The 24,014-nt window shown below is 46.2% G+C and overlaps 1 protein-coding gene across 1 annotated transcript in view; it reads left to right on the forward strand.

Moving 5' to 3' along the window:
• kremen1 (kringle containing transmembrane protein 1) overlaps positions 1-6,412 on the forward strand; it is a 57,083-nt gene extending 50,671 nt beyond the window's left edge. The window contains exon 9 of the mRNA XM_042337548.1: positions 5,817-6,412. Within this exon, the coding sequence (XP_042193482.1) occupies positions 5,817-5,973 (157 nt within the window). The 3' untranslated portion in view covers positions 5,974-6,412. The remainder of the gene's footprint in view (positions 1-5,816) is intronic.
• Positions 6,413-24,014: the final 17,602 nt, after the last annotated feature.

The raw sequence follows: 24,014 nt of genomic DNA on the forward strand, positions 1-24,014 counted from the left end.
GGGAGGGAGGGAGGGCAGGAGGGCGAGCACAGGAAGGAGTTGGAGGAACAGAACCTCAAGCCCCATCAATCCAGCCACCATCACAATTCCTGCTGAAGGGGATTTATCCCGTCATGCCTGTTCCACTGTTTCATTAGTTTGCGGCAGCTCTTTATCTTTCTTATTCCATTTCCACGCTCTTTCTCCATATCCCTTAATGCCCTCACATCTCAAACGCTTATCTATCTCCCTCCTGCGTCTGCGTCTCACAGCCTCCTGGTCAGTTCATTCCACATGCTCCAAAGCCTTTGTGTGTTGTGATGTTCTTTGGATTCACTATTAACCGGCTTACCTCTAATCGGACAAAGGATGGGAGGAGGATATAGCCTTCTACAACATCAGAATGTTGTAATAAAATCAACTGTAAGCTTTATTGGTTGACTTACCGTCTGCTCTGTCTTTAATCCTTCGGAAACAGCAGCGTAAACAGAGAACACGTCAGCTTCCTCTTCGCTTCATTGATGATATCCTGCTTGCTTTTAGAGGTCTCCCGGAGCGAGCAGGTTAGGGCAGGAAGTGTCGTGCTCAGCATCGTGTCAGCCTGGCTCACTGGGTAACACTCTCAACCACAACAGCAGCTTACTCCACACGCCAGTTTATTTCGTGGAGCGCTTTGAGACGTTGGGATGAGAGGTGGGAGGGGGGGGGAGGGGGGCGTGGTCAAAAAGGAGGGTCTTGAGTCTTGCCTTGAAGGGGGCGAGGGAGGGAGCCAGGCCAAGGGACTGCGAGATGGAGTTCCAAAGGGTGAGGATGGAGAGGCTGAAAGCCCGGCCACTGATGGTAGGGCAGATCGGGCGGGAGGCACGGAGCAGGCCTTTTACTTCTTTAACATCTGCCTGAAGAGACAGGCGGGGAGCTCGGTTTGATATCACCCTGTTCTAAGTCAGTCATTGATTATTCTCTGCGGAAAGAAAAACTTCCTGGTGCCTGTCCTGAAATTGCTCTTTACAACTCTAAACCCCTGTCATCCTTGTCCGACTGTCTTATATCTCCTAAAGCATTGATCTGGGTTTACTTGTTCAATCCCATTTAAGATGTCGGATGCTTCGATGAGGTCCCCTCTAAGTCCCCTCTTCTCCTAAGACTGAAGAGTGTCTGGCTTCCCTAATTGTTGCTACACAGCTCATTCCTCTAATGCTGAGGATCATAGCCAGAAGTCCCCTTGCTTTTATTAGCATATTTGAAATTCCAGCGTGTCCCAGCCTCTGGAGGAGAAACCAGGCACTAGATTGCTCATAATTGTGGACAGATATCCTCGGAAGCACAGCAGTTCTTATTTACCGAAATATGTATTTGATGGGGTGAGGTGGGCTGGCGGTGGGGGGGGGGGTCACTGAGGTTGCGATGATCGTACGGTCTGGTTTATACAGACTGTCTGCCCGGCGCAGTCCTTTCAGAGAAAAAGACCTTGCTTTGTCTACCCGGCAATCAGCTCTTCTTGTAAGTTGCCGTTGATCTAAGGGTTTGAGTGTTCCTTTACAGGCGGTTCAGTGGTCAGTGTGGTCTGAGGTGTTCAGTAGCAGCTAGAAATAATAGATTTGCCCCCCCACCTCCTCTCCCACTACCCGCTCAGCATCAGGCTCCACCACTGTTAAGCTCTCTGAGATACCCTGCGTGAAGGGCTTTACTATTTGTACAACAAAATGTACAAAGTCACACCACGATACAGTATGTCCTGTGAAGCGCTTTGAGACGTCTCGACGACGTGATAAGGCTCTGTATCAAATGCAAGGATTATTATTTTATCATTAGTATTATTGTTATACATTTTTTAGACTTAACCTGTATCGAGCAAGTTTCTGGCCTGCGGTTTGCAGGTGGAGAAGGGCATTGATCCGCGAACGTGCTGAGAATGTGTTCTCTTTGATCAAAGTTCTGGTCACTGCGGTTACGCCTCAAATCACCTCCGGTCCTCAAACCCTGAAGACCACGGTCTGTAAGGCTTTTGCTATAATCTTGGGCTAAGATTCTCTTTTTGCAGGCTGCAAATCATCGCTCATTGGATACTGTTCCCCCCCAGCCAGCAATTAATGAGCAGCGATGAAAGCATTTTTGATGCCTCTTTAGGCAATCCCACTTAGTGTTTGGTGACGTCTGTCCAAGCAGCAAACAGTAGACAATCCAGTTGGAAAAAATGCAGAAAGTGTAAAAAATGTCCCTGATTTAATTTACAGCTCTGGTCAGACCTCACCTTGAACACTGCGTAACATTTCCCATCGCTGCAGCTTTAGGGGCTGCCCAGCTCCTGCCTTTCTGCCCCCACCCTTTGGCACTCGATCCCACAGTCTTGAGGGCCTCAAGACCCTCCTCTTCGACCGCGCCTCCGGTCACACTCCTACCCCCGCCCTACTTGACCGTCCAGCGCATTGGGACGTTCTCCTGACGTGAAAGGCGCTGTACAAATGTAATTTGTTGTTGTCGTTATTGTTTGAGATGTTACTCCAGTGATAGCGGTGGTTTGCTGCTTTTTGCAGATGTTGCTTTCAACGTTTCAAACTGAATCTCTATCCAGCTACAAATAAACATCCAGAGCAATGGATGACGAGAAGATCAGGGAAGATCACAGCGAGCTTTGAGACAGACCGTTCGGGTGTCCGCCCGGCTCAGTCGGTAGCACTGCCACCTCTGAGCCAGAAGGTTGTGGGTTCAAGCCCCACATTGAGGGGGACTTTGAGCAAACCGTCTAGGCTGACACTTCATCACAGCGCTTGGGGGGGGGGGGGAGGGGGGAAATCGCTGCATTGTCGGAGGTGCCGTCCTTTGGATAAGACATTAAACCGAGGTCCCGTCTGCCTGTTCAAATGGCCGTTAAAAATCCCGTAAAAAAGAGGAGAGAGTTTCTCCCAGTGTCCTGACCAACAATCCACCAGTAAAAAACTCATTCATTTAATGACTGTCTGTGGGATATTGCTATGTGCAAATTGGCTGCTGTGTTTTCCTACAAATAAACAGTTGCTATACACTGTCCCCAGATTCACCAAGCCAGCTGGTCAGAAAGGCACAGGGTGAGGGTTGGGGAGAGAATTTCATTATGAATTGCCTTCGGGACGTCTAGATGTCTAACATACTGACTACCATCCACCAACTCTGTGACATTCTCATCGACTTCTAATGCATTTCTCAGGCATGACTTGCTTCGCAGAAGACTTGAATCGACTTGCGGTGCCTTTAGCTCATTAACGAGGAAAGATTCCACCTGGGAACTATTTACGTAGCATTTTAGCGTGTCCAGAACTTGGCAAATTGTCGAATTCAGTCGTGGCTTTGAAGTGGCTTTTCTGCAGTTACTTAAAAAGAAACTTACAGAACCCTGGCTTCACAATTAAGTCTTGGATTCAAGAATCTGTCAAATTCTGGACGCTTTAAAATGCCCCCAAATCTAGGTAAATCTAGGAGGGATTTCTCCCTGTAAATGTGCATAGAATTCCATCCTTTATGATAGATTCCTATATTTCTAAAAGGCCTGTCATTTCTATTTGCTTTTTTAAAAAAGATAAATTGGAACAATAGTTGCTACAGCTGGTTCTACAGCTTGTCTTATTTCTCCTACTTAAATGGGAGAAGCTTTTAGGATTAATAATAATAATCCTTGAATTTGATATAGCGCCTTATCACATCATTGAGACCATCTCTCGAAGCACTTCACAGAATCGACTGTATATTTTGTGAGAGAAATGCAGCAGCCAATTGCGCACAGCAGTGTCCCGCAAACAGTCGTGGATTGAGTGACCAAATTAATATTATTTTGAATTTTTGAAGGGAATATTACCCCCGGAAAGCAATCCGCCAATTGACTAACAACAGGGTTCCTATTTACCGCTAGGCAAACAGAGGGATGTGGAGTAAGGAAAGTTGCTTAAGGTTTTGCCCTGCCCGGGAATCAAACCCAGGACCTCTCGCTTGGTGAGGCGAGTGTTCCCACCAATACGCTGCAGGACTCCATATGGGATTAACTTGCTGTTTTAAAGACTTTCTTAAGTAAGACTCACACTCAGAGCCCCTTCCCCCCCCCCCCCCCCCAATTAACAAACAAGTTTAAGAGTTAACTTAAGGAATGAGTACGTCTAAAGAGAAATTAATTTACATTTCAAATATAGTACTTGTACTTTTCGTCTTCTTTCGTCTTCTTTTCCATGTGAATCCACAGTTCAGTCTCGAGACAAACGCTGCATTCAAACTGTGTGATTTGATTATGTTTTATATAAGATTATCTTTTTCAATTGAATTAAATTTAGTTTTACTAGTAATATACCCAATCAAGTACTAACTCGTGATATATCTAAATAATAATCCTTGCATTCAATGCAACGCCTGGTCACGTACATCCCACAAAGTGCTTTCAGATATCCTCCCGACGTGAAAGGCCCTCTATCCAAATGCAAGAATTACTAGTTGTTAGGACAATAAAAGTTTTACATTATATAGCACCTTTCATGTCAGAGAACGTCTTAAAGCATCCGGGGGTGATATAATGGTGATGGGGGCGGGTGGGGGGTGGTAGTTAAATAAGGTTGGGGGGAATTACTACTACTTTAGGGTACTATTATTGTTATGGACAAAAATCGTAAGGGTTAAAAGCGTATATAATAATAATAATAATAATTTGGGCCCGAGCAGGGGTTTGGGATCGGGAGGGGTGGAGGGCAGGGCGGGTAGGGGTAGGAGAATGACTAAAGGCCGGAGCGAGCCTGCTGAGCGGACGGGACGGGGGTGCGAAAGGTTCAGAGCGCTCGGTGCGGGAAGAGGACACGAGCTGCAGAGATCTGAATAATCTGCAACTTGTGGAGCGACTCAGAAAAAGCCGACATGTTTGCTGTGGGCATTTTAGGTTGAAGAGGCCGCCTTAAAAGCGTGGGGTGCGGAAAGGCTGGTTGTGCTGTAACTCCCTCTCGCCGCAAGAAAAGAAATGCAAAAGGTCGCGCGGGTTGACAATACTCTCCCGTCTGAGAACGGCCTGGGGAACTGGGCTGGCGATTGAGCATGCCTCGGCGGTTTCCATGACAACGCCTGGTTTCCTCGCTCCCATCTCTGAAATCGGCGTCTTAATCGAGTCTTAAGGGGACTGGGCAGGTTGGCAGCTTATAATTATACCCGCTAAAGCGGCGCGGTAGGCCTTTTGAATCCGTCGAAGAAGTTTGGACTCGCAAACAAAAACGCCCTGGGAACAAACGTGACGAGACCTCTGCCAATTGCACTGAGGGCGTAAACACCCGCCTGAGGATTGCCAGACGGTGCTCGCGGTTTTAAAGGCATTTGGAATTCAGGAGTCCCGTAGCGTAGTGGTTGGAGCACTCTCCTCGCAAGGGAGAGGACCCGGGTTCGATTCCCAAGTCTCCTTACTCCACGTACCTCTGTTTACCTAGCAGTAAATAGGAACACGGTTGTCAGTCGATTGGCGGATTGCTTTCCGGGGTTAATAATCCCTCCAAAAAAAAAAAAATTGATTTGGTCACTCAATCCGCGACTGTATGTGGGATTCTGCTGTGCCCAATTAGCTGATTTCTGCTAGAAAATAATATCTCAGTGTAGAGTTTGGGACACGACGTGTCAAGCGACTGGGTGGAAGGCGAACTAGATGGACCTTGGTCTTCTTTCGTCAGCAAATTCTTATGTTCTCATGGTGTGACGCGGGCCAGGCTGGAATCAATTCAACGAAACTATAGCAAGTCTTTGAGTAATTGAAGCTAAAGAATGTCAGTGGTGGCTAAGCGATCCATTCTTTCTCTCGGGGCCTTGCTTGGGACATTCCTCCAATCTGTTCTTGTGATTGTTTTTAGGTCTCGTCGAATTCCTGCTCAGGACAGCTCGGAGGACTGCAGCCAGTCGTCCCCATCGGAACCCTGGGTGATCACGTACAAACCCTCCACCATTTTGTTCTTCAAGAAAAAGCTGAAGGAGCAACAAGGCGATCGAAGTCCTCTGGTGGGAGACTAACTCCTGGCGGTGATGGAGACCTGCCCTTGAGAACGAACACCACTTGGTCTTCAGCATTGAAGCCACTTTCAATAACACTTTGAGTTGCAACATCCAGCACTTTGATAGCTCAGTCTGAGGGTGGCTTTAAGGGCCACTGGATTCAGCACTTCACATTAGACACGTACACACACACACACGCACGCAAATACAAACGCACACTCAAGCTCTTTGTCGTATGCAAAAGCCATCCCGTCAACGAAGCAACCAGGTTTCAGCAACCAGAGTGCCCTGTGGCCTTACACCATTCAGTAAGGAGCCTGACGCTGAGCTGGAGCAATGCCATGTATTGGCCTGGTTCTAGTCGGACTCTGCCAAGGATCGGAAGATCCACTTAACTTCTGGGCAAAGCCTGATGGAGTCTGACAATGTTTTTTGTCCCTCCAACTGGGAGATTTTCGCAGCTTAGATCACTGTCCAAGTCATGCAATGATCATTCAAGCCCCCCCCCCCCCCCCCACCGGACTCACTTCTCAACAGTCTCTTAATTGGGTGTCGACTGTGGGTGACAAGGAACGTGTCTGTCTGACTGTCGTTTAGCTAACTGGCGAGCGCTGTAGGTGGACAGAGATAGAGGGTCGCTCGGAGCTACTCTCGAAGCTGCTGACTGCTGTAAAGGACAGTTCCGTTGAGCCTGGCAAGCCTCTTGCAAGGCCATCACTGTGAAATCAACAGAGAGCCCCAGACGCATTCAAAACCAAAGACACGTTCAAATAGTTTGCTCATGTGTCAGCTAATGGAAACGATGAACTGAAAAGTCTCTGTGTTAGCTCCAGGCCTCCGTGGCTCTGTTACAGCATCGGTTAGAGAATGTCAGAATTATCCTTGTGCTTTTTAAAAAAAAACGTATCCCCCCCCCCACCCCCACCACCCTCCTCCCCTCTCCCCTTCCCTCCCCCAACTCGAAGCAAATACATGCCGAGTGAGAGGGAGATGGTCACTAGAGTTTCTGGTGTCTGGGTCTCAAGTTCTGTTCCGTTTAACTAAACCCCAAAGTTTAGTTGCTTTTAACAGGGCCTCGAAGAAGCGAGCCCCAAAACAGGCGTAACTGTGCCTTTGCAAGACTGTTTTTTTTCATTTCTTATTTTCTTCCCTCACGTGTTTTGGGATTATTTCTGTTTGTTTTGGGTCGTTTGGTCTGGGTGACCATCACCTCCCAGATTTTTCCCGCGCTTGGTCTGGAACTGGAGATGCGTGCGTGTGCATGTGTGTGCGTGTGTGGTGATGGCAGGAATTGGGAGGGGGATGGGGTTAACGGACTCTCAATTGCCTCTCCATTGCGTTGGGAATACACTTCATAGAGGTGAGGAGTTGGTTATGTGAGGAAGCAGAGAAACAATGGCGCACCCATGGGTAACCAAATCGCCAGCGCTCTGGGACCCTACCCTGAGTGAAGGGTGCTACATAGATGCGAGTTGTTAATGCTATTGGAAGTTATGGGATTTCAAAGAGATTTTTTGGGGGAACCAAGTCACAAATCTGGGCTGAAGTGGGCAAAACAATTGGAGTGGTTGTGTTTGGTTGAGGCTATGAGTTTCCCAAGGAGTTTCGAGGGCAGGCATTAACCCTTCTCCTTATAATGGTATAAAATGGAAAACAGCAGACAGACCTTCTCTATCGACGAGGAGCCGTCCGAGAGGTGCTGGCCCTTAAATTCCACCCGGCCTTAGCCTGTAAGCTCGCTTCGTCTGTAAATCGAAGATGCCGCCAAGTTACGGCTGAATTTAAGAACTTTACACAATTCTGCGCGATCTTAAATAGGAATAACAGCAATCCTTGCTTTTGATGTTGCGCCTTATCACGTCGTTGAGACAACTCTAAGCGCTTCTCGGGGGTGTACTGTAAAAGGGGATTGACCTTGTATTTGTGGGCGAAACACTTTAAACTCTTTGTCTTTAAATTTGAAGACAGAGCGGTCTTACAGGTTAAGATGAGGTGGAATTTGGTGCCTGCTGTAGGGAGAGATATTCTAGATGTCCTGATCACAATGCCCAGTGTGCACTGACGGTGCCTCCTTTCCAATGCTCATGTCAGGCTAATATGAAACTTCTCCGCTCTCTGCCTGAGGCTGTCACACCGAGTAAATGTGACTCTTGATCTCTGCGCTGTGACTCCGGGCGACAGAGGCAGCAGCAAGGTAACTCAGAGTTAAACCTACAATGGTTTAATTTGAGTCAGAGGGGCCCGAGGTCTTTAGAAATGCAACAGCAACAACAACAGCAAATTACATTTGTACAGCGCCTTTCACGTCGGGCGGACGCCCCAAAGCACCGGACAGTCAAAGATGTGCACCCGAGCTGGTGGTCGGGATCAGAAGGGGTGCAGAGCAGGGAGGGTGGGGGGTAGGAGGGTGACCGAAGGCGCAGTCGAAGAGGAAGCTCTTGAGGTCCCAGTCTGACATTGACATAGCACGTCAATTTCAGACTTGGGACCCAGAGTCTAACGGGTCATTGGCTCCAGCTTTCAATGGAAGCATAGAACAGAGAGGTTTCACTCTTAAAGGAGAGTTCAGTAATGCCTCCTTCCATCATACACTTTGGTTACGGCGTCTTGGACAGTATTATTGTGAGTGGTGACTGTACAGCAGGGTCTGGGATTTGACAGGTCACTAGAAGAGAAAAAGTTGCAGATATTCAGCCTGGGGTAAATGGAAGCGTGTGTTGTTTGGGACTATTGAGGCATGAAATTACAGCCTGCCAAACATTAAACACAGAACCAAAGCTAATAAACCTCAGGCCAAATAACTCCAATATCTGCTCTACGCATCAAAGAGCAAGATCATTTTTTTTTCTGAACGCTAAAAGCGATTCCTTTTGTAATAAAATATGACGGGATTGAGTTTGTGCGGAGTGGTGGTGGGGGTGGGGGGTGTTGGTGGGGGGGTGGTTGGTGTGTGGGGGTATGTGTGTGTGGAGGAGGGGAGCGGTGCGGGGGGAACAAAAGTATTTCTGCGATCAAAAGTTAGGTTCCATCTGAAATCAACCGAAATTCTGTGCAAAATGCTTGAAAAGGACATTACAGACAGCCTAAGAGCGACAGCTCACTCAAGGCGTGTGTAACACGGTAACTATCTCAGAACTAGACTGTCCCGTCTCTCATGGCTCTTACCAGGACTCATGGCTCTTACCAGCTTTCTGTTCTCCTTTGTTCTTGCTTCGATGATTAAGGGGGTTTGGAAAACTCTGTTTCAGCGTTAACCTCAGCGCCAGAGCCTGTAACTATACCGAACGATACAGTTATGAAAGAAAAGGCGAAATACCGCAGTTGCTAGAAATCCAAAATAAAAAAAGTAGAAGTCGCTGGGGAACGCTCAGCGAGCAGGTCAGGCAGCATCTATGGAGATAGGAAAGCGAGTTAACGTTTCAGTCCAGGTCGACCTGTTCATCAGAACATTTATCCAGTTATAAATGTGGCCACCTGTAGTTGCATGTTATCAACTCTGTGTTAAGCGACGTGGAAATTTTTACCCTCACGACTATCTTGTTGTGCTGAAATTTGCCCGTCACGGAGGAAGGTGTCTGAGCCGTAAGATCATAATCTTTGACCGTCTTTTCCTCATAGCTGTGTCCCCACTTCACCTGTTGCTCTACTGGCTTCAACCAAAGTCTGAAACGTAAGTTTCAACCCTGTACACAGTACCCCAAATGCAGTTGTTCAAAGTCACCTCTCTCTCTAGGCAGTGTTAGATACACCAATACTTTGTTTGCCAACAGTGAGTTTCTAGCATACGGTAAAACAAATGGGCTTCGAAAGTCTTATTCAAATTAAAAGACAAGGGAATGTTATTTGAGCTGACCAGTGCTGGTTACTTCACATGTGAAGTTTCTCTTGAATGTGACTGTATAATTCACCATCAGGGGTTGGGCCAAACACAGAGAAGTCACATTAAGTTCAGTCAAAACTTTACTAAATTGCACAGATTAAGTTGGTCTGAGCACAACCCAAACCCATAATTACCAACTAAGCCAAAATTAGATCCCATGCATTAAGCCACAAGAAATCGCTTGCCTTTCATAAATTAGACAAGCGAGAGGACACGGGTTCAATTCCCAGGCAGGGTGAAACCTTAGGTAAGTTTGCTTACTCCGCAGGCCTCTGTTTACCTTGCAGTCAGTCGGAGCCTGGTTGTTAATCGATTGGCAGATCGCTTTCAGGAGGTCATAATCCCTCCAAAAAAAAAATTGGTCCCTCAATCCATTACTGTTTGTGGGAACGCTACTGTGCGCAATTGGCTGCTGCATTTCGCCCACAAAATACACAGTCAATCCACTTTACAGTGTATTCTGTGAAGTGCTTTGAGACGTCTCAATGACATGATAAGGCGCTGTATCAAATGCAAGAATTATTACTATCATTATTATTATTCCCCGCATCTCCTGCCAACAAATTTGGGATGCTGCAGTAATCCTAAATAGGGGTGTGAAAGTATAAGACTTGCCAGACTGTGACTTTGATACTGAAGCTTCTTCTGTTCTACATTTTCTTCAAAGAATCCTCTGGACAATACAAAGCTTCTCACTTTCCAACACTGGACTCTACAGCCATGCTGACAGATTCCAGTTTAGGTTACAAATGAATGATAAGTTTAAATTGTGACATTCCTGGAAGGGTTTTTAATTGCTTCGGTAGTTGGTGGTGGGGAGGGGAGGAGGGAGATTGGGGGCGGGGGAAGACTCCACATAACTTGGTCTATTCTTACACCTTTGCCTTTCTTCTGTCAAAGGAACCTTTAATTACGGTTATTGAACGGAGGTAATTAAGGTGGGAGAGGGCATTATCTGTTCCATTGGATCCTTGTGGCATTTCGCTTTAACTTTAGAACAAAGGCAAAGAGAAATTCTGTTTGAGACCCGTTTTTTTACCAAAAAAGAAATAATCGACATCTTTCTCTTTTCCTTAACGGAACGGGTGGCTGGGTGGGGGAAAAAAAGCACTTTTAACCTTAAAAAAGCATTGATTGCAAAGGTATAGGGGAGAAGGCAGGTAAGTGGTAAGTAAAGATCGCTCTTAAAGGGATAGGCCAACTGTCTTTCTTCTGTGCTGTATATTTCTCTGGTTTTAACCCGATGGATGAATAATGGAATCATAGAATCTTACAGCACAGAAGGAGGCCATTCAGTCCATCGTTGAATCAGCCCATTCAGTCCCACTCCCCCAATCTTACCCCATAGCCTTGTCATTTTTTTTCCTTTTCAAGTACCTATCCAATTCCCTTTGGAAAGTTATTATTAAATCTGCTTCCAAAGCCCTTTCAGGCAGTGCATTCCAGATCAGAACAACGTGGTGCGTAAAAAAAAATGTGTCTTAACCTCCGCGTGTTCTCTTGGCAATTATCTTAAATCTGTGTCCTCTGGTTACCAACCCATCTGACAGAGGAAACAGTTTCTCCTTATTTATTCTAACAAAACCTCGTAATTTTAAAAACCTCTATTAAATGTCCCGTTAACCTTCTTTGCTCTCTAAGGAGAGCAATCTCAGCCTCTCTAGTTTTCTTTCAGGAAATAACATTATGGGATCTAGTACATCGGTAGTTCGGGACATACGTGCATGAGACCTCAAGTCTTTTTTTCGTCTAGAATTTCTTATGTAAATCCCTCACCCAGTTATGCCATTGGATTATTTTGAACCTTTGATTCTGGTGAATCGGGATGTGACTGTGTTACTCTTGTTGCCAGCTCTACATTGCTAATGACTCGCGGCCCAATGTCTAACCTTAGATGTCTATGCCCAATGTCGACAGACCTGCTTGACGAGTACGGTAAAATCTGGTGCACCTGTCGTACCTGTGTATAAGTCACATTCTTAGTGTGGGTTGTATAGATCATGTTGGTGTTCAAATTACACTGGTACGAAAGCTAATTCCTACCTTGGCTTGAACATTGGTATCCAATAGTGACAGATACACTAGATTTTACTGTATGTATGTACCCAGTATGGAGGGCAACACACACCCAATAGTTTGGAGCGCTCAGCTATTTGGTCCAGTTTCAAGGGCAGTTCTTTGCTCGTTCAGAACATTTTGCTTTTGAAGGGAATTCCTTTATTTTTAGAGCTGAGCTGATCTATTGGGGGATCTGACTTGGGGGAAGTGTTGAAAGGAGCCGGGATTACTGACAGATTCCCGTGCTTTACGATTGTGGGGTGTGAGAGAACAGCTTTGTAGTCATTAATTCTTCTGAGTGCGGGAGGGGGAACAGACTGTGTTCCGCTCGTTCATCGCGAGTTTGAACGAATGTTCTTCGTGCCCAGTGTTCTTCACCCCAGGAATCTCTTGCTCTTAGTTTCTCACTGGATCGGGCTTACTTCTGAGACCTGAGCCCCAAGTGTGCAGGATCATTACCGAACAGCTTGCGTGGCAGTCAGTATAGCCAGACAGACACACAGCCAGACAGGCCAACATTGGAAATTCCATCTCACTGACACACTCTTATTGTTGCAGACACTTATTGCCTCTATCAAAAGCTTCCCCCACCCCTTCCTTTCCCACCATCATGCAAGTACACATTTGGGACCGTGAGCGTGAGATGTACAACCATATCATATCTATCAGGGGGTTGGAAGGGACCCAAGACAGGATGGAACAGAAAACACAAGTTGTGTTTGCTCCTGCAATGGGCTTCAATCCAGGACAAGGCTTAATAGCTTCCGGATGTTACACAAGTTGTGGACTATTAGAGACAATCCAGGAAATTAGGGGTAAATTCTGCCGTCTCTTTTAGGGGCACTAGTTTGCACTGTCAGCGAATCCAATGATACTTTATGGCTGTTGCTGCCAAAAGGCATGTTCTATAAATACTTGGTATGAAATCTTATGGGAGGCTTATGGGATTGTGAGGAAGGAGAAATACCTTTTGACTTTTCTGCAAAGATGTTGCTTGGCGCGAAGTTTATTTTGTAGGAAAGGTTTTTTCCTTTACATATGTTTTTCGGCATTTTTTAAAAATAATACGGAACCGGTCTCCATTTCTCTGCTTCAAAAAAGCAGGGACTGAGTGCGATGGGTGACATGGCTTAAACCCGTGTTCGTGGTAAACATTTTAAAGTTCTTTTTGGTAGATTTGCTAGATTGGTTCGGGTGAAGAAGGCCCTTCGGCCCATCTGATCTCATTCCTCTGGAACACACACCCTACCATCCCTCACCACAGCATCAAGCTGCTTTATAAATGGGTCGCAAAGTCCTGGTCTCAACCACCCTTCCAAGCAACCCTTGTAGGACGCCGCTGTGCGCAATTGGCTGCCGTGTTCGCCCACAAATATACAGTCAATTCACTTTATAGTGTGTTCTATGAAGCGCTTTGGGACGTCCTCCCGATGTGAAAAGCGCTATATCAAATGCAAGGATTGTTATTATTATTATCTCGATGACGTGATAAGGCATTGTATCAAATGCAAGGATAATTATTATTATTATATTATTATAACCCTGTTTCAGTCGTTAATTTCCCTCTTTGTGTCTCTCCTCCCACATGGCAAAGTGGAGTTTTCTACGAAAATAGACTCTAAGAAGCAATAATTTGTACAGTAAATTATTCTTTTTTTTCCTATGTGTACGGGATGTCAATATTTACAGACTTAAATTATGAAGAATACTGTAGTTTATTAAATCTGTGTTTTATTAAATTTGCATGTCTTAAAAAATCTATTTTGAGTGCCTATGAAGCTCTGTTTGCGAGTGTGTGTGTGTCTGACTTATAAACTGGGCTCAGATGATGAGCCGTTTATTCCATCTGCTGATTTGATCATTTACTGCTTGACTGATGTCTCTTGGCCAACTCTGGCATAACCATGTGTCTGCCTGGCTCAGTCGGTTTGCTCTCTTGCCTCTCAACTTAAACATTAAAGACGTCTTCAGTCCGTAGTGGAGTCCTGTAGCTCAGTGGTTAGAGCACTCGCCTCGCAAACGAGAGACCCGGGTTCGATTCCCGACAGGGCGAAATGTTGGGCAAGTTTCCTTACTCCACACGCCACTGTTTACCTAACAGTAAGTAGGAACCCAGTTGTTAGTCGATTGGCGGATCGCTTTTCCAAGGGTAAAAATCTCTTCAAATTTTTTTTTAAAAAAATAATAATTTGGTCACTCAATCCACGACTGTGTGTGGGACTCTGCTGTGTGCAATTGGCTGCCGCGTTTATCCCGCAAAGAATACAGTCAATCCACTTTATAGTATATCCTGTGAAGCGCTTTGAGATGTCTCGAAGACGTGATAAGGGGCTATATCAAATGCAAGGATTGTTCTTAATATTATTAAAGAGAAAGCCGTCAGGATGAGTCCCTGGTTAAATCAAAGCTGGGAAGCAGGCAGTAGCACTACGTCAGACCACTTGGCTCGGGACCGTGTTTGTGAGAAGAACCATTTCAATTGACCTTTTTTTTTCAGGGAATCCAGTCATACTTCAAGAAGCGCTGCTCAGCTCAGTGGATGGATAAGCAACGAACAATGTGACCGGTCGAGAGACAACATAAAAGGTCCATTCAGCCCCGCAGACAAGTGTGCGGAGACGCACAGTGAAGTCTTGGTTTATAGGAGATTACTTTGTCTTTGGGAAGTTTGACAATACGGCCAAGTTCCAGTTGGGAACAAACAGAGCGTTCTCTTAAGTGAAATTTCTGGTATGGGGGATATTTCTCCACGGCTATTGTTAGCTGATCAAGCTGACACAAAGCGTGCTCAGATGAAGGAGAAATAGAATGCATTTTTTTTTCTCTCTCTCAAACTCGCACACACGATCACTCCCACACCCCGGGTCTGTCTCTCTCTCTCTCTCTCTCTCTCTCTCTCTCTCCCTCCCCCCCCCCCCACCACCCCCTTTCTTTCCAGACATTTGCAGCTCTCGCCCACTGCTCAATTAACACGGCATCGGCCCGAAGGTGTCGTAGTCCATCATTGTCGCTGCTGGTGCCAACATCACCTGTCACTCCTCCTCGCCTCGCCTGCTAATTCCGCTTTGGGAAAAGACTGGGGCGTCGGAATGGAATTGGTTAGTTCATCTTCCAGCAATTTCCACTAAATGTTTCCACGATGAGGAAGGACATAATCTAGCCAAAAGCATTGAAATGTTGCAGGAAGATCCTGGATCTATTTAATGCCGTATCTTGAATAGATCTTCTTCCTTCCACATGTTGTATCATTTACGGCGCAGTATCCAAAATCCCTGCAATGCAGACAGAGCGACGAAGCTAGACTTATGCTTTGAAGGGAGTATCTCCTGGTTTCTGTCCAACAACACCCTGCTCCGCCACCGCCACTCGCCAATAAAATGGTTCGTTCGCTTCGGGGCTGTTTGTGGGACGTTGCTGTGTGCAAATTGGCTGCTGCGTTCACCCGCAAAATATTCAGTCACTACACTTCACCACAGTGGTGGCCAGCCTTTATGGTCGAACAACAAAATACATTTCCTTGATTGAATATTTCTTGATTTATTATAATAATAATAATAATCCTTGCATTTGATATACATAAGAAATGCTAGATGAAAAAACAGACCAAGGTCCATCAAGTTTGCCTTCCATCTCCCTGGCTGTTGCCTGAACGTATGTCCCGAACTATCTACGTACTATATCCCATAATGTTATTTCCTAACAGAAAACCATCCGATTTGCGTTTGAAGGAGGCTATAGCCTCTTATCAAGTCGTTGGGACATCTCAAAGCACTTCACAGGATATATTGTAAAGTGGATTGAATGTATATATATTTATGTATATATATTCACAATATTTATATTTATATAGTAAGCAGATGTAAGGATTATAATTATTATATTTATGGCATAATATATTTTATGCCGTAAATCAAGAAAATTAGATCAAGAATAAAATGGTAACACATTAATTGATAGAACATGGACTTACCTAGACTCGTGTGAATGTTCGGGGCGGGGTGTTGGGGGCACGGGGGAACTTGTCAGTCCGTGGGCTGTGTGATGGCCACTGTATATCCTGTGAAACGCTTTGAGAGATCCTCCTGGTGTGGATCTGTATCAAACGCAGGCATTTTATTCCTCTGTTGGAGATGGTGAATTATTGATCGTTCGATTGCCACTGAATACATTTCATTTGCATTTTTGCTGTCAGTTGTACGTTAAAACTCATCCCGGGGCTATTTGATTTGGGATAATGAGATTGTTGTTAAAGAACACAGGTTCCAAACGAACAAGCTCCAGGCAAAGAGGAGTAATTAAAAATGCATTTGTTTTCTCTCAGAGAGCCTCTAGAGAGTCTCAGAAGGCGAAACCTTATCCACACGCCTCTGTTTGCCTAGCAGTAAGTAGGAACCCGGATGTTAGTCGATTGGCGGATCACTCCCGGAGGTAACAATCCCTTCAAAAATAATAATAATAATTTGGTCACTCAATCCACGACTGTTTGAGGGACACTGCTGTGAGCAATTGGCTGTCGAGTTTCGCCCACAAAACATACAGTCAATTCACTTCACGGCATATTCTGCGAAGTGCTTTGAGATGCTTCGAAGATGCGATAAGGTGTTGTATCAAATGCAAGGATTATTATCATGATGTCCAAAAGCAGGCTCACGTCCGAAAGCAATCACTACTGGGTCAGTTAACTCCATTCTAAAGAAGTTAGCGTTGGGAGTAAGATGGGTTTCACTACAACGTCTCTAGGGGTTCGGGAATTATCTGCAAACAAGGTTCTCCCAAAAGAGTTCAGCAAGTGGTATTGAATTCCCAGGCTTAGAGGAACGAGCTGTGAGTAACGATTAGATAGGGCAAGGCTCTTGAGCCCTTGAAAGAGGTCTGTCGGATGGGGACCTTATAGAGATGTACAAGATTTCAAATGGGTTTGAAATAGTAAACCCAGAGCAATGCTTTTAGAGCACTGAGACAGCAACAACAACTTGCATGTCCATTCAGTCCCACTGCCCCGGCCAACCCTCATACACCTTGAAGCCTCTACCCTCGGACCTGAGCTGGGTGGAGGGGTTGGGATAAGAGAGGGCGAAAGGCAGGGAGGGTAGGAGGGTGGCTGAAGGCACGGTGAGATCCACTTGCCCTGCCTGGTTGCTGTGTTGCCCATTTCACTGAGGCATTTGCTTTGATGGAGCTCTCGGTTTCCCCCGTTGAAAGTGGAAGCCAAGCAAGCGAGCGACCTTTGAAGGGGATGAACCTTTCGAGGGGTGTTAGAAATGGTCAGGCTTTAACTCCGCATGGCTAGATCAGGTTAGTGTGACAACCGTTTCCCTTCGAGGTGCAATGCAACTCCAGCTCTCATTTATATTCCAGCCTCTTGGTGCCTTGTCTAAGGCTGTTACACGAGCTGCTTGTGCTCTGCGGAGTGTCAGAGCAGGTAGTCATACCCCCTGATCTTTCAAGGGCCGCATCGCAAATGTGCGCGTGTGTGCGCTTGCCCACGTGTGTGTGTATAGTCTGTGTTTATCTATATGCGAGTCAGCCACAGTGAGATTTATGCCCTTTGATTCCAGCACAAGCATCCAACCTGAACAGTCTTTTCAAGGAGAGACAGCGCTCTCTCTCTCGCAGCATACAAAGGGCAGTAAAAAAAAAGACAGTGTCCTTCTAATAATAATAACAATCCTTGCATTTGATATAGCGCTTTTCACGTCTTCTCGACATCTCAAGGCGCTTCACAGAATAGACTGTAAAGTGAACTGTATACTTGTGGGCGAAATACGGCAGCCAATTGCACACAGCAGCGTCCCACAAACAGACATGGATTGAAAATAACCAATTTATTATTGTTTTTGGTTTTTGGAGGGATTATTATTAGGCTCTGTGTGGAGTAAGGAAACTTGCCCAAGGTTTCGCCCTCTGCCGGGAATTGAACCCAGGTGTCTCGCTTGCAAGGCGAGTGCTCTAACCACTGAGCTACAGGACTCCACTAATTCTAATCTATCGTGAGATCCCCAGTCATTGACCAAGTCTTCCATTGAACAAAAGCAATAACACAATTGGTCACTTCAATCCACGACTGTTTGTGGGGACGCTGCTGCGCGCAATTGGCTGCCGCGTTTCGCCCACAAAATATACAGTCAATTCTCTTTACAGTGTATCCTGTGAAGCGCTTTGAGACATCGAGAAGACATGATAAGGTGCTGTATCAAATGCCAGGATTGTACTAATATTATGAGAGTAAATGTGACGTAAATGACTGGAGTTTCTCTTGACACCTGAGATTGCCAATCCCAATCCCAGTTCCCCTCCTTACGGAAAGTTGTATCGCTTTCTGAGCCTGGTTTCCTTTTCCGCATGACGGGAGGAAAACTCGTCCAAGTTTTACAGCTGAGCTGATGTTTCAGCGTGAGGTTGACTGCCTGCGAGAGATGAACCTGAAAAAGGGGGGCACTCGAGGAACGATGTTTCAATGACCGATCTCGTGGTGTTGGTGGCCTCAAGAGGCGACGCAGGGTGGGGAGGGAGCCTGGCACGCACTCTCTGGGTTGGTGTTTGCCGGAAGGGTTTCTGGCCCTCACAGGCCCTTGTTGATGCCAGGAAAAGAACAGATGGTGCTTCTACATCATTTAGCAAGAGCACAAGCCTTCGGCAAGAGTTTCCCACACACAGCATTGTCCACTTCCCACCCGGACCAATTCGACATTTGAAAGAAATAAAAGCTTTAAGGCGGAGTCCTGTAGTTCAGTGGTTAGAGCGCTCGCCTCGCAGGTGAGAGGACCCGGGTTCGATTCTCGGTCAGGACGAAACCTTAGGCAATTTTCCTTACTACTCACGCCTCTGTTTACCTAATAGTAAGTTGTTTGTCGATTGGCAGATCACTTTCCTGGGCTAATAATCCCTTTAAGGAAGAAAAGAAAACACGAATAGCTTGGTTACTCATTCCACGACTGTTTGTGGGGACGCTGCTGCGCGCAGTTGGCTGCCGCGTTTCGCCCACAAAATATACAGTCAATTCACTTTACAGTATATCCTGTGAAGAGCTTTGAGATGTCGCCACGATGTGATAAAGCGCTATGTCAAATGCAAGCATTATTATTAGTAGTAGTAGTAATTTTCTCTCGGTATTTTGGACCACTGCAGTGAAGCATGTGTCCTGCACAGTCCCAGATACTCAGACCAAATGTGTCAGTCTGGCTCAGCCGGTACCACTCTCGCCTCTGGCTCAGAAGGTTGTAGGTTCAACGCCCCCATGTTGGGATTTGGAACACTCAGAGTCTAAGCTTGACATTACAATACAGTGTGTGTGGAGGCAGGGGTGGGCGGTTTGGTTGGGGGTGGGGGGGAAGCAACACATTGTTGGAGGTGACGTTCTTTGGATGAGACGTTAAACTGCGATCCCGTCTGCCTGTTCTGGCGGATGTTAAAGTTCCTGTGGAACTACTGGAAAAGCGAAGGGAGTTTCCCCCTGTGTTCTGGTAACAAACCTTCAGACAAAAACAATCATTCACTTTGTGGGAAATTTCTATGTGCGAATTGGCTGCCGCCTTTGCCCACAAAATACCCAGTCACTACGCTTCGCAATAAACCCTGCAAAGCGCTTTGTGATGTTCTCCCGACATGAAAGGCGCCGGATTAAATGTGAGGATTATTATTATTGTAAACGGAGCCGCCCAAGCTGCTATTGGAGGAGTTTCGCAGGGACATTTCCTTTTATATCATAATTATCCGTTGCTCAATCTGTTTGTGTTGCTAATTGCAAGGACGGGTTGTGCGTAATCGAACTTGTTTTGTGCCGTCCTTGGTGTTAGTGGCTCAGAGCCAGATGAGGCCGAACGGCACAGGAGCAATTGCCCCCAGGCTTGCTGGTGCAGTGGAAACATCATGAATACACTGCGTTGGCTGTTTCCAAGGCTACTTGGAAACCTTCACACCCCCCCCCCCCCCCCCACCCAGCCGCGTGCAGATGCAGACGCAGTTGTTTCAAAGCCACACATCTCGGCTGACTGCCGAGCCAATGAGACAAAAAAAACACTCGGCCCACCATACGCCAGTCAATGGGGTATGTACACACACTCTCTCTCTCTCTCTCTCTCTCCCTGGAAGGACGCATCCTGTTTAACTAATTCTGGAGAATATTAGGCGCAGGTTGGGAAGAGCCAAGATGTGGGGGGAACCCAGAGTGTGCGTTGGGGTAACTGCTGGAGTCCAACCAGCTAAAACCACATAGCTTTCCATTGATATCACTGTCTGGCAAGTTTTCCCGCTGCTTGTCCAGCTAGGACCCAACGTATCCGGTAGTGCTTTGGCTTGAAGGGTTAACAGGAGCTGAGTGAGAGGATTCCCTGCCCCCAGTGACTGTCTATTACAACAACAACAACATGCATCTACAGCGCCTTTCACGTGGGCCAGTGTCTCGGAGCGCTTAACAGTGGCGGAGCCTAACACCAAGCCGGGGTGGGAAGGGAGGGAAGAGGTGACTGTAAGCACGATCGAAGGGGAAGGTCTTCAGTTGTGATCTAAAAGAGGGGAACGAGGGGAGGGGGAAAAAGGGGAGGGATTGGGGGAGAGAGTTCCAAAACTTCGGGGCGTAGTGGCTGAAGGCAGGGCCGCTGATGGCGGAGGGGACTGGGGACAAGCAGGAGGAGAGGCAGCGGGCAGGGGAGTGGGGAGAAAGCAAGTCGGAAAGGTACAGAGGTGCACCTCAGACAAACAGCGCCAGAGTCTCAGACCACCTTTAACCTGCAAAGCATCATCTACCGTTGCATAACAACAAAAACTTGCATTTATACCCCCCCTTCCCCCTTCATGAGGGGTAGCGTCCCAGAGCTACCCCTCATGAAGGGGTCCATCCAGTGAGGATCGGTGTCCAAAGTCACGTAAAAGGTGACTCTCAGACAATATTAGGTTGCGGACTGCTACCCGTGTAGTTTGATGGCGTTTCGAAGGACAGAGCTCCGTTGGAATGGTGAGTAGACCTGAATAGCTTTGTTAATCTCTGGGCAATGATGGTCCTTTATCCTAGCAGGACAACTGCCTGGAATTCATCTGTTCTCAGTGGTTCTCTGTTGGTTGTTACGATGCAGCTGATAAGGTTAATTCGGTTTGAAAATGAGCCACCTGTAACGTGGGAGGTGAGTGGCAATCTGAACCGAACGGGAGGGAAATCTGTCATTTTACACCCTCATCTCTAAACCCCCCCACTACTACCATTCCATCCCCTCCCCTCTGTATAGTCATAAAATCGTCTCAGGATTGTAAGCTTGTCTCTCTCAATGAAATGTGGAAGCAATAATGTTAAGCACTCTGGACTTGGACACAGATCTGCACTGGGGGTGCCTCAGGGAATGAGGAGTGATTCTTTGAAGGTTAAAGGGACTGAGACCGAATGGTGAACCTGTGGAACAGGCTCCCTAGGGAGACGGTTGAAGCAGGAAGTGTTGATTACCTTCAAACACAAGTTAGATAGTTTTCTTTTAGGAAATAACATTCTGGGATATAGTACATAGGTAATAATAATAATAATCCTTTCATTTGATATAGCACTTTTCACATCTTCTAGACGTCCCAAAGCGCTTCACAGAATATACTGTAAAGTGAATTGACTGTATATTTGTGGGCGAACGCGGCAGCCAATTGTGCACAGCAATGTCCCACAAAGAGTCGTGGATTGAAAATGACCAATTTAGTATTGGTTTTGCTTTGGAGGGATTATTATTAGGCTCTGTATGGAGTAAGGAAACTTGCCTAAGGTTTCGCCCTCTGCCTGGAATTGAACTCAGGTCTCTCGCTTGCAAAGCGAGTGCTCTAACCATTGAGCTACAGGACTCCAGGTAGTTCGGGACGTGTGTGCAGGTGACCATCAGGAAGGTGGAAGGAGCACTAGATGGGCCTTGGTCTTTCTATCCTATGACACCAAGGTTACAGGGCATTGAACAAAGCTCCTGTTCTTCTGTTACATATAAATAATAAGGTTTTAATAGGCGTCAGCCTGGCTCAATTAGTAGCAGTCTCATCTCTGAGTCAGAAGGACATTGCTGTGCAAACACCGTGACTATATGTGACAGTAAATCCTATGAACTGCTTTAAGATACCTGAATGTAGGGCACTATATCAAATGTATTGATTACAGTATTTATTATTATAATAACAATCCTCGCATTTGATAAAGCGCCTTATCACGACATTGAGATGTCTCAAAGCGCTTCACAGGGTACACTGTAAAGTGTATTTTGTGGGCATAATAGTCGTGGATTGAGTGACCATTTTATTATTATTATTATTTTTTGAAGGATTTATTACCCTGGGAAAGCGATTTGCCAAACAACTAACAACCGGGTAGGTTGGTAAACTGCTAAGTAAACAGAGGCAGGATTATTAATTTGCATGATTACTATGTTGTACGAGGCAGTTAGCAGATGAAACAAACAAAGTTTGTAAAACGAGCCAAGGCAGGGGGTTTGTTCCAAATCTTGTCCGAGATGGCGTTCGACGGATCAGTGTCTATTCCCCCACCCCCACCTCACCCTTTCCTGCAAAAGCCCCCTCTCAAGAGTTGTGCACAAGCAGAGGGGATCTGATTCCTGCCATCTGTCACAAGCTGATATCTATACCTGCGTTAATTAAAAGGAAAACTCCTTGAAGTGCAGGAGAACAAGCTCTGCCTGTCTGACTGTCCCTGACTGTCAAACCTGTTTGTTGTGCTGAACTGTTATTATCAGCTGTAACATGAGCAGTGAGTCTGTAATCATGAATACCTGTAATTTCAGCTACTATAGGACCTTTGTCCTCTCTGGTGCTGCACAGCTGGTAAATAAGCTTACCCAAGGGACCGTCCTTGATAAATCACTCTCTGTTCTAACAAGATGACCCCGGGGAAAATAAAACAGGCTCAACCTCCTTTTAACACAGCTCTTCTGAGGCACAGACCTGTCAAGTGATAAAATAGCCGGTTTCTGCCTTTGGTGGCATGATTGTCATAACTGATAAAATCGGAGCTCACAAGTTACAGTTACAGTCTCAACGGGAATTTGCAGAGGTTTCGAGAATTGTGTCTAACACACAACTTCTCGCCTCCTACCCCCCCGCCCCTCCTTTCGCTTTCAATTTGAATCCTGCATTAATTGCAGTAGCACAAATGTACATCATAATGATAATAAACCTTGCATTTGATATAGAGCCTAATTGAGACATCTCGAAGCGCTTCACAGAATATACTGTAAAGTGGAGTGACTGTGTATTTTGTGGGAGAAACGCGGCAGCCAACTGCGCACAGCAGCGTCCCAAAAACAGTCGTGGATTGAGTGACCAATTGCTTTTGAAGGGATTATTACCCCTGGAAAGCGATCCGCCAATCGACTAACAACCGGGTTCCTACTTACTGCGAGGTAAACAGAGGCGTGTGAAGTAATGAAACCCGCCTAAGGCTTCGCCCTGGTTGGGAATCGAACTCGGGTCCTCTCGCTTGCGAGGCGAGCAGTCTAACCACTACGGTTATGCAGGACTCCATCAAAACATCAAAACCATTTACACTTAGCCCCCATTCGTTCTGTTTTGCAGTGCAGTATTTCGCATGCGATGCGGGTGAAATTGCTTCTGTCATGAACGTGTAGCGCAGGTGAGAGATATCTGGACTTTGCGAGAACAAAATACCCGTCAAAGACAAAAGGTTACTTGAGCTAACAAATGCGCTCGTGTGGATTGCAACCGTTCCATTTTACGTTCTGATAGAATTTGACAAATTCCCTCTCTCTACCTCTCCCTCTCTCTCTCTCTGTCTCTCTCTCTGTGTCTCTCCCAATTCCCTCAAGAATAACCCAAGATCGTAACCCTGAGGGCTCACCTTCCATCGCACAGACCGTAGAGAAGTTTCCATCAAAAATCGATCGCTGTTGTGGTCACTGTTGTTATTGGCCTTGGACATCGAGAGCATCCGGGTGGCTGGACACATCACAACCTGCCTATCCTGTAATAATAATAATAATAATAATAATAATAATAATCCTTGCATTTCACACAGCTCCTCACCACGTTGTTGAGACGTCTCAAAGCGATTCACAGATTATACCGTAAAGTGAATCTATGGTATATCTTGTGGGTGAAACACGGCAGCCAATTGTGCACAGCAGTGTCCCAC

Source organism: Callorhinchus milii, unplaced genomic scaffold (assembly GCF_018977255.1).
Source record: "Callorhinchus milii isolate IMCB2004 unplaced genomic scaffold, IMCB_Cmil_1.0 Scaffold8, whole genome shotgun sequence".
Classification (NCBI taxonomy): domain Eukaryota; kingdom Metazoa; phylum Chordata; class Chondrichthyes; order Chimaeriformes; family Callorhinchidae; genus Callorhinchus; species Callorhinchus milii.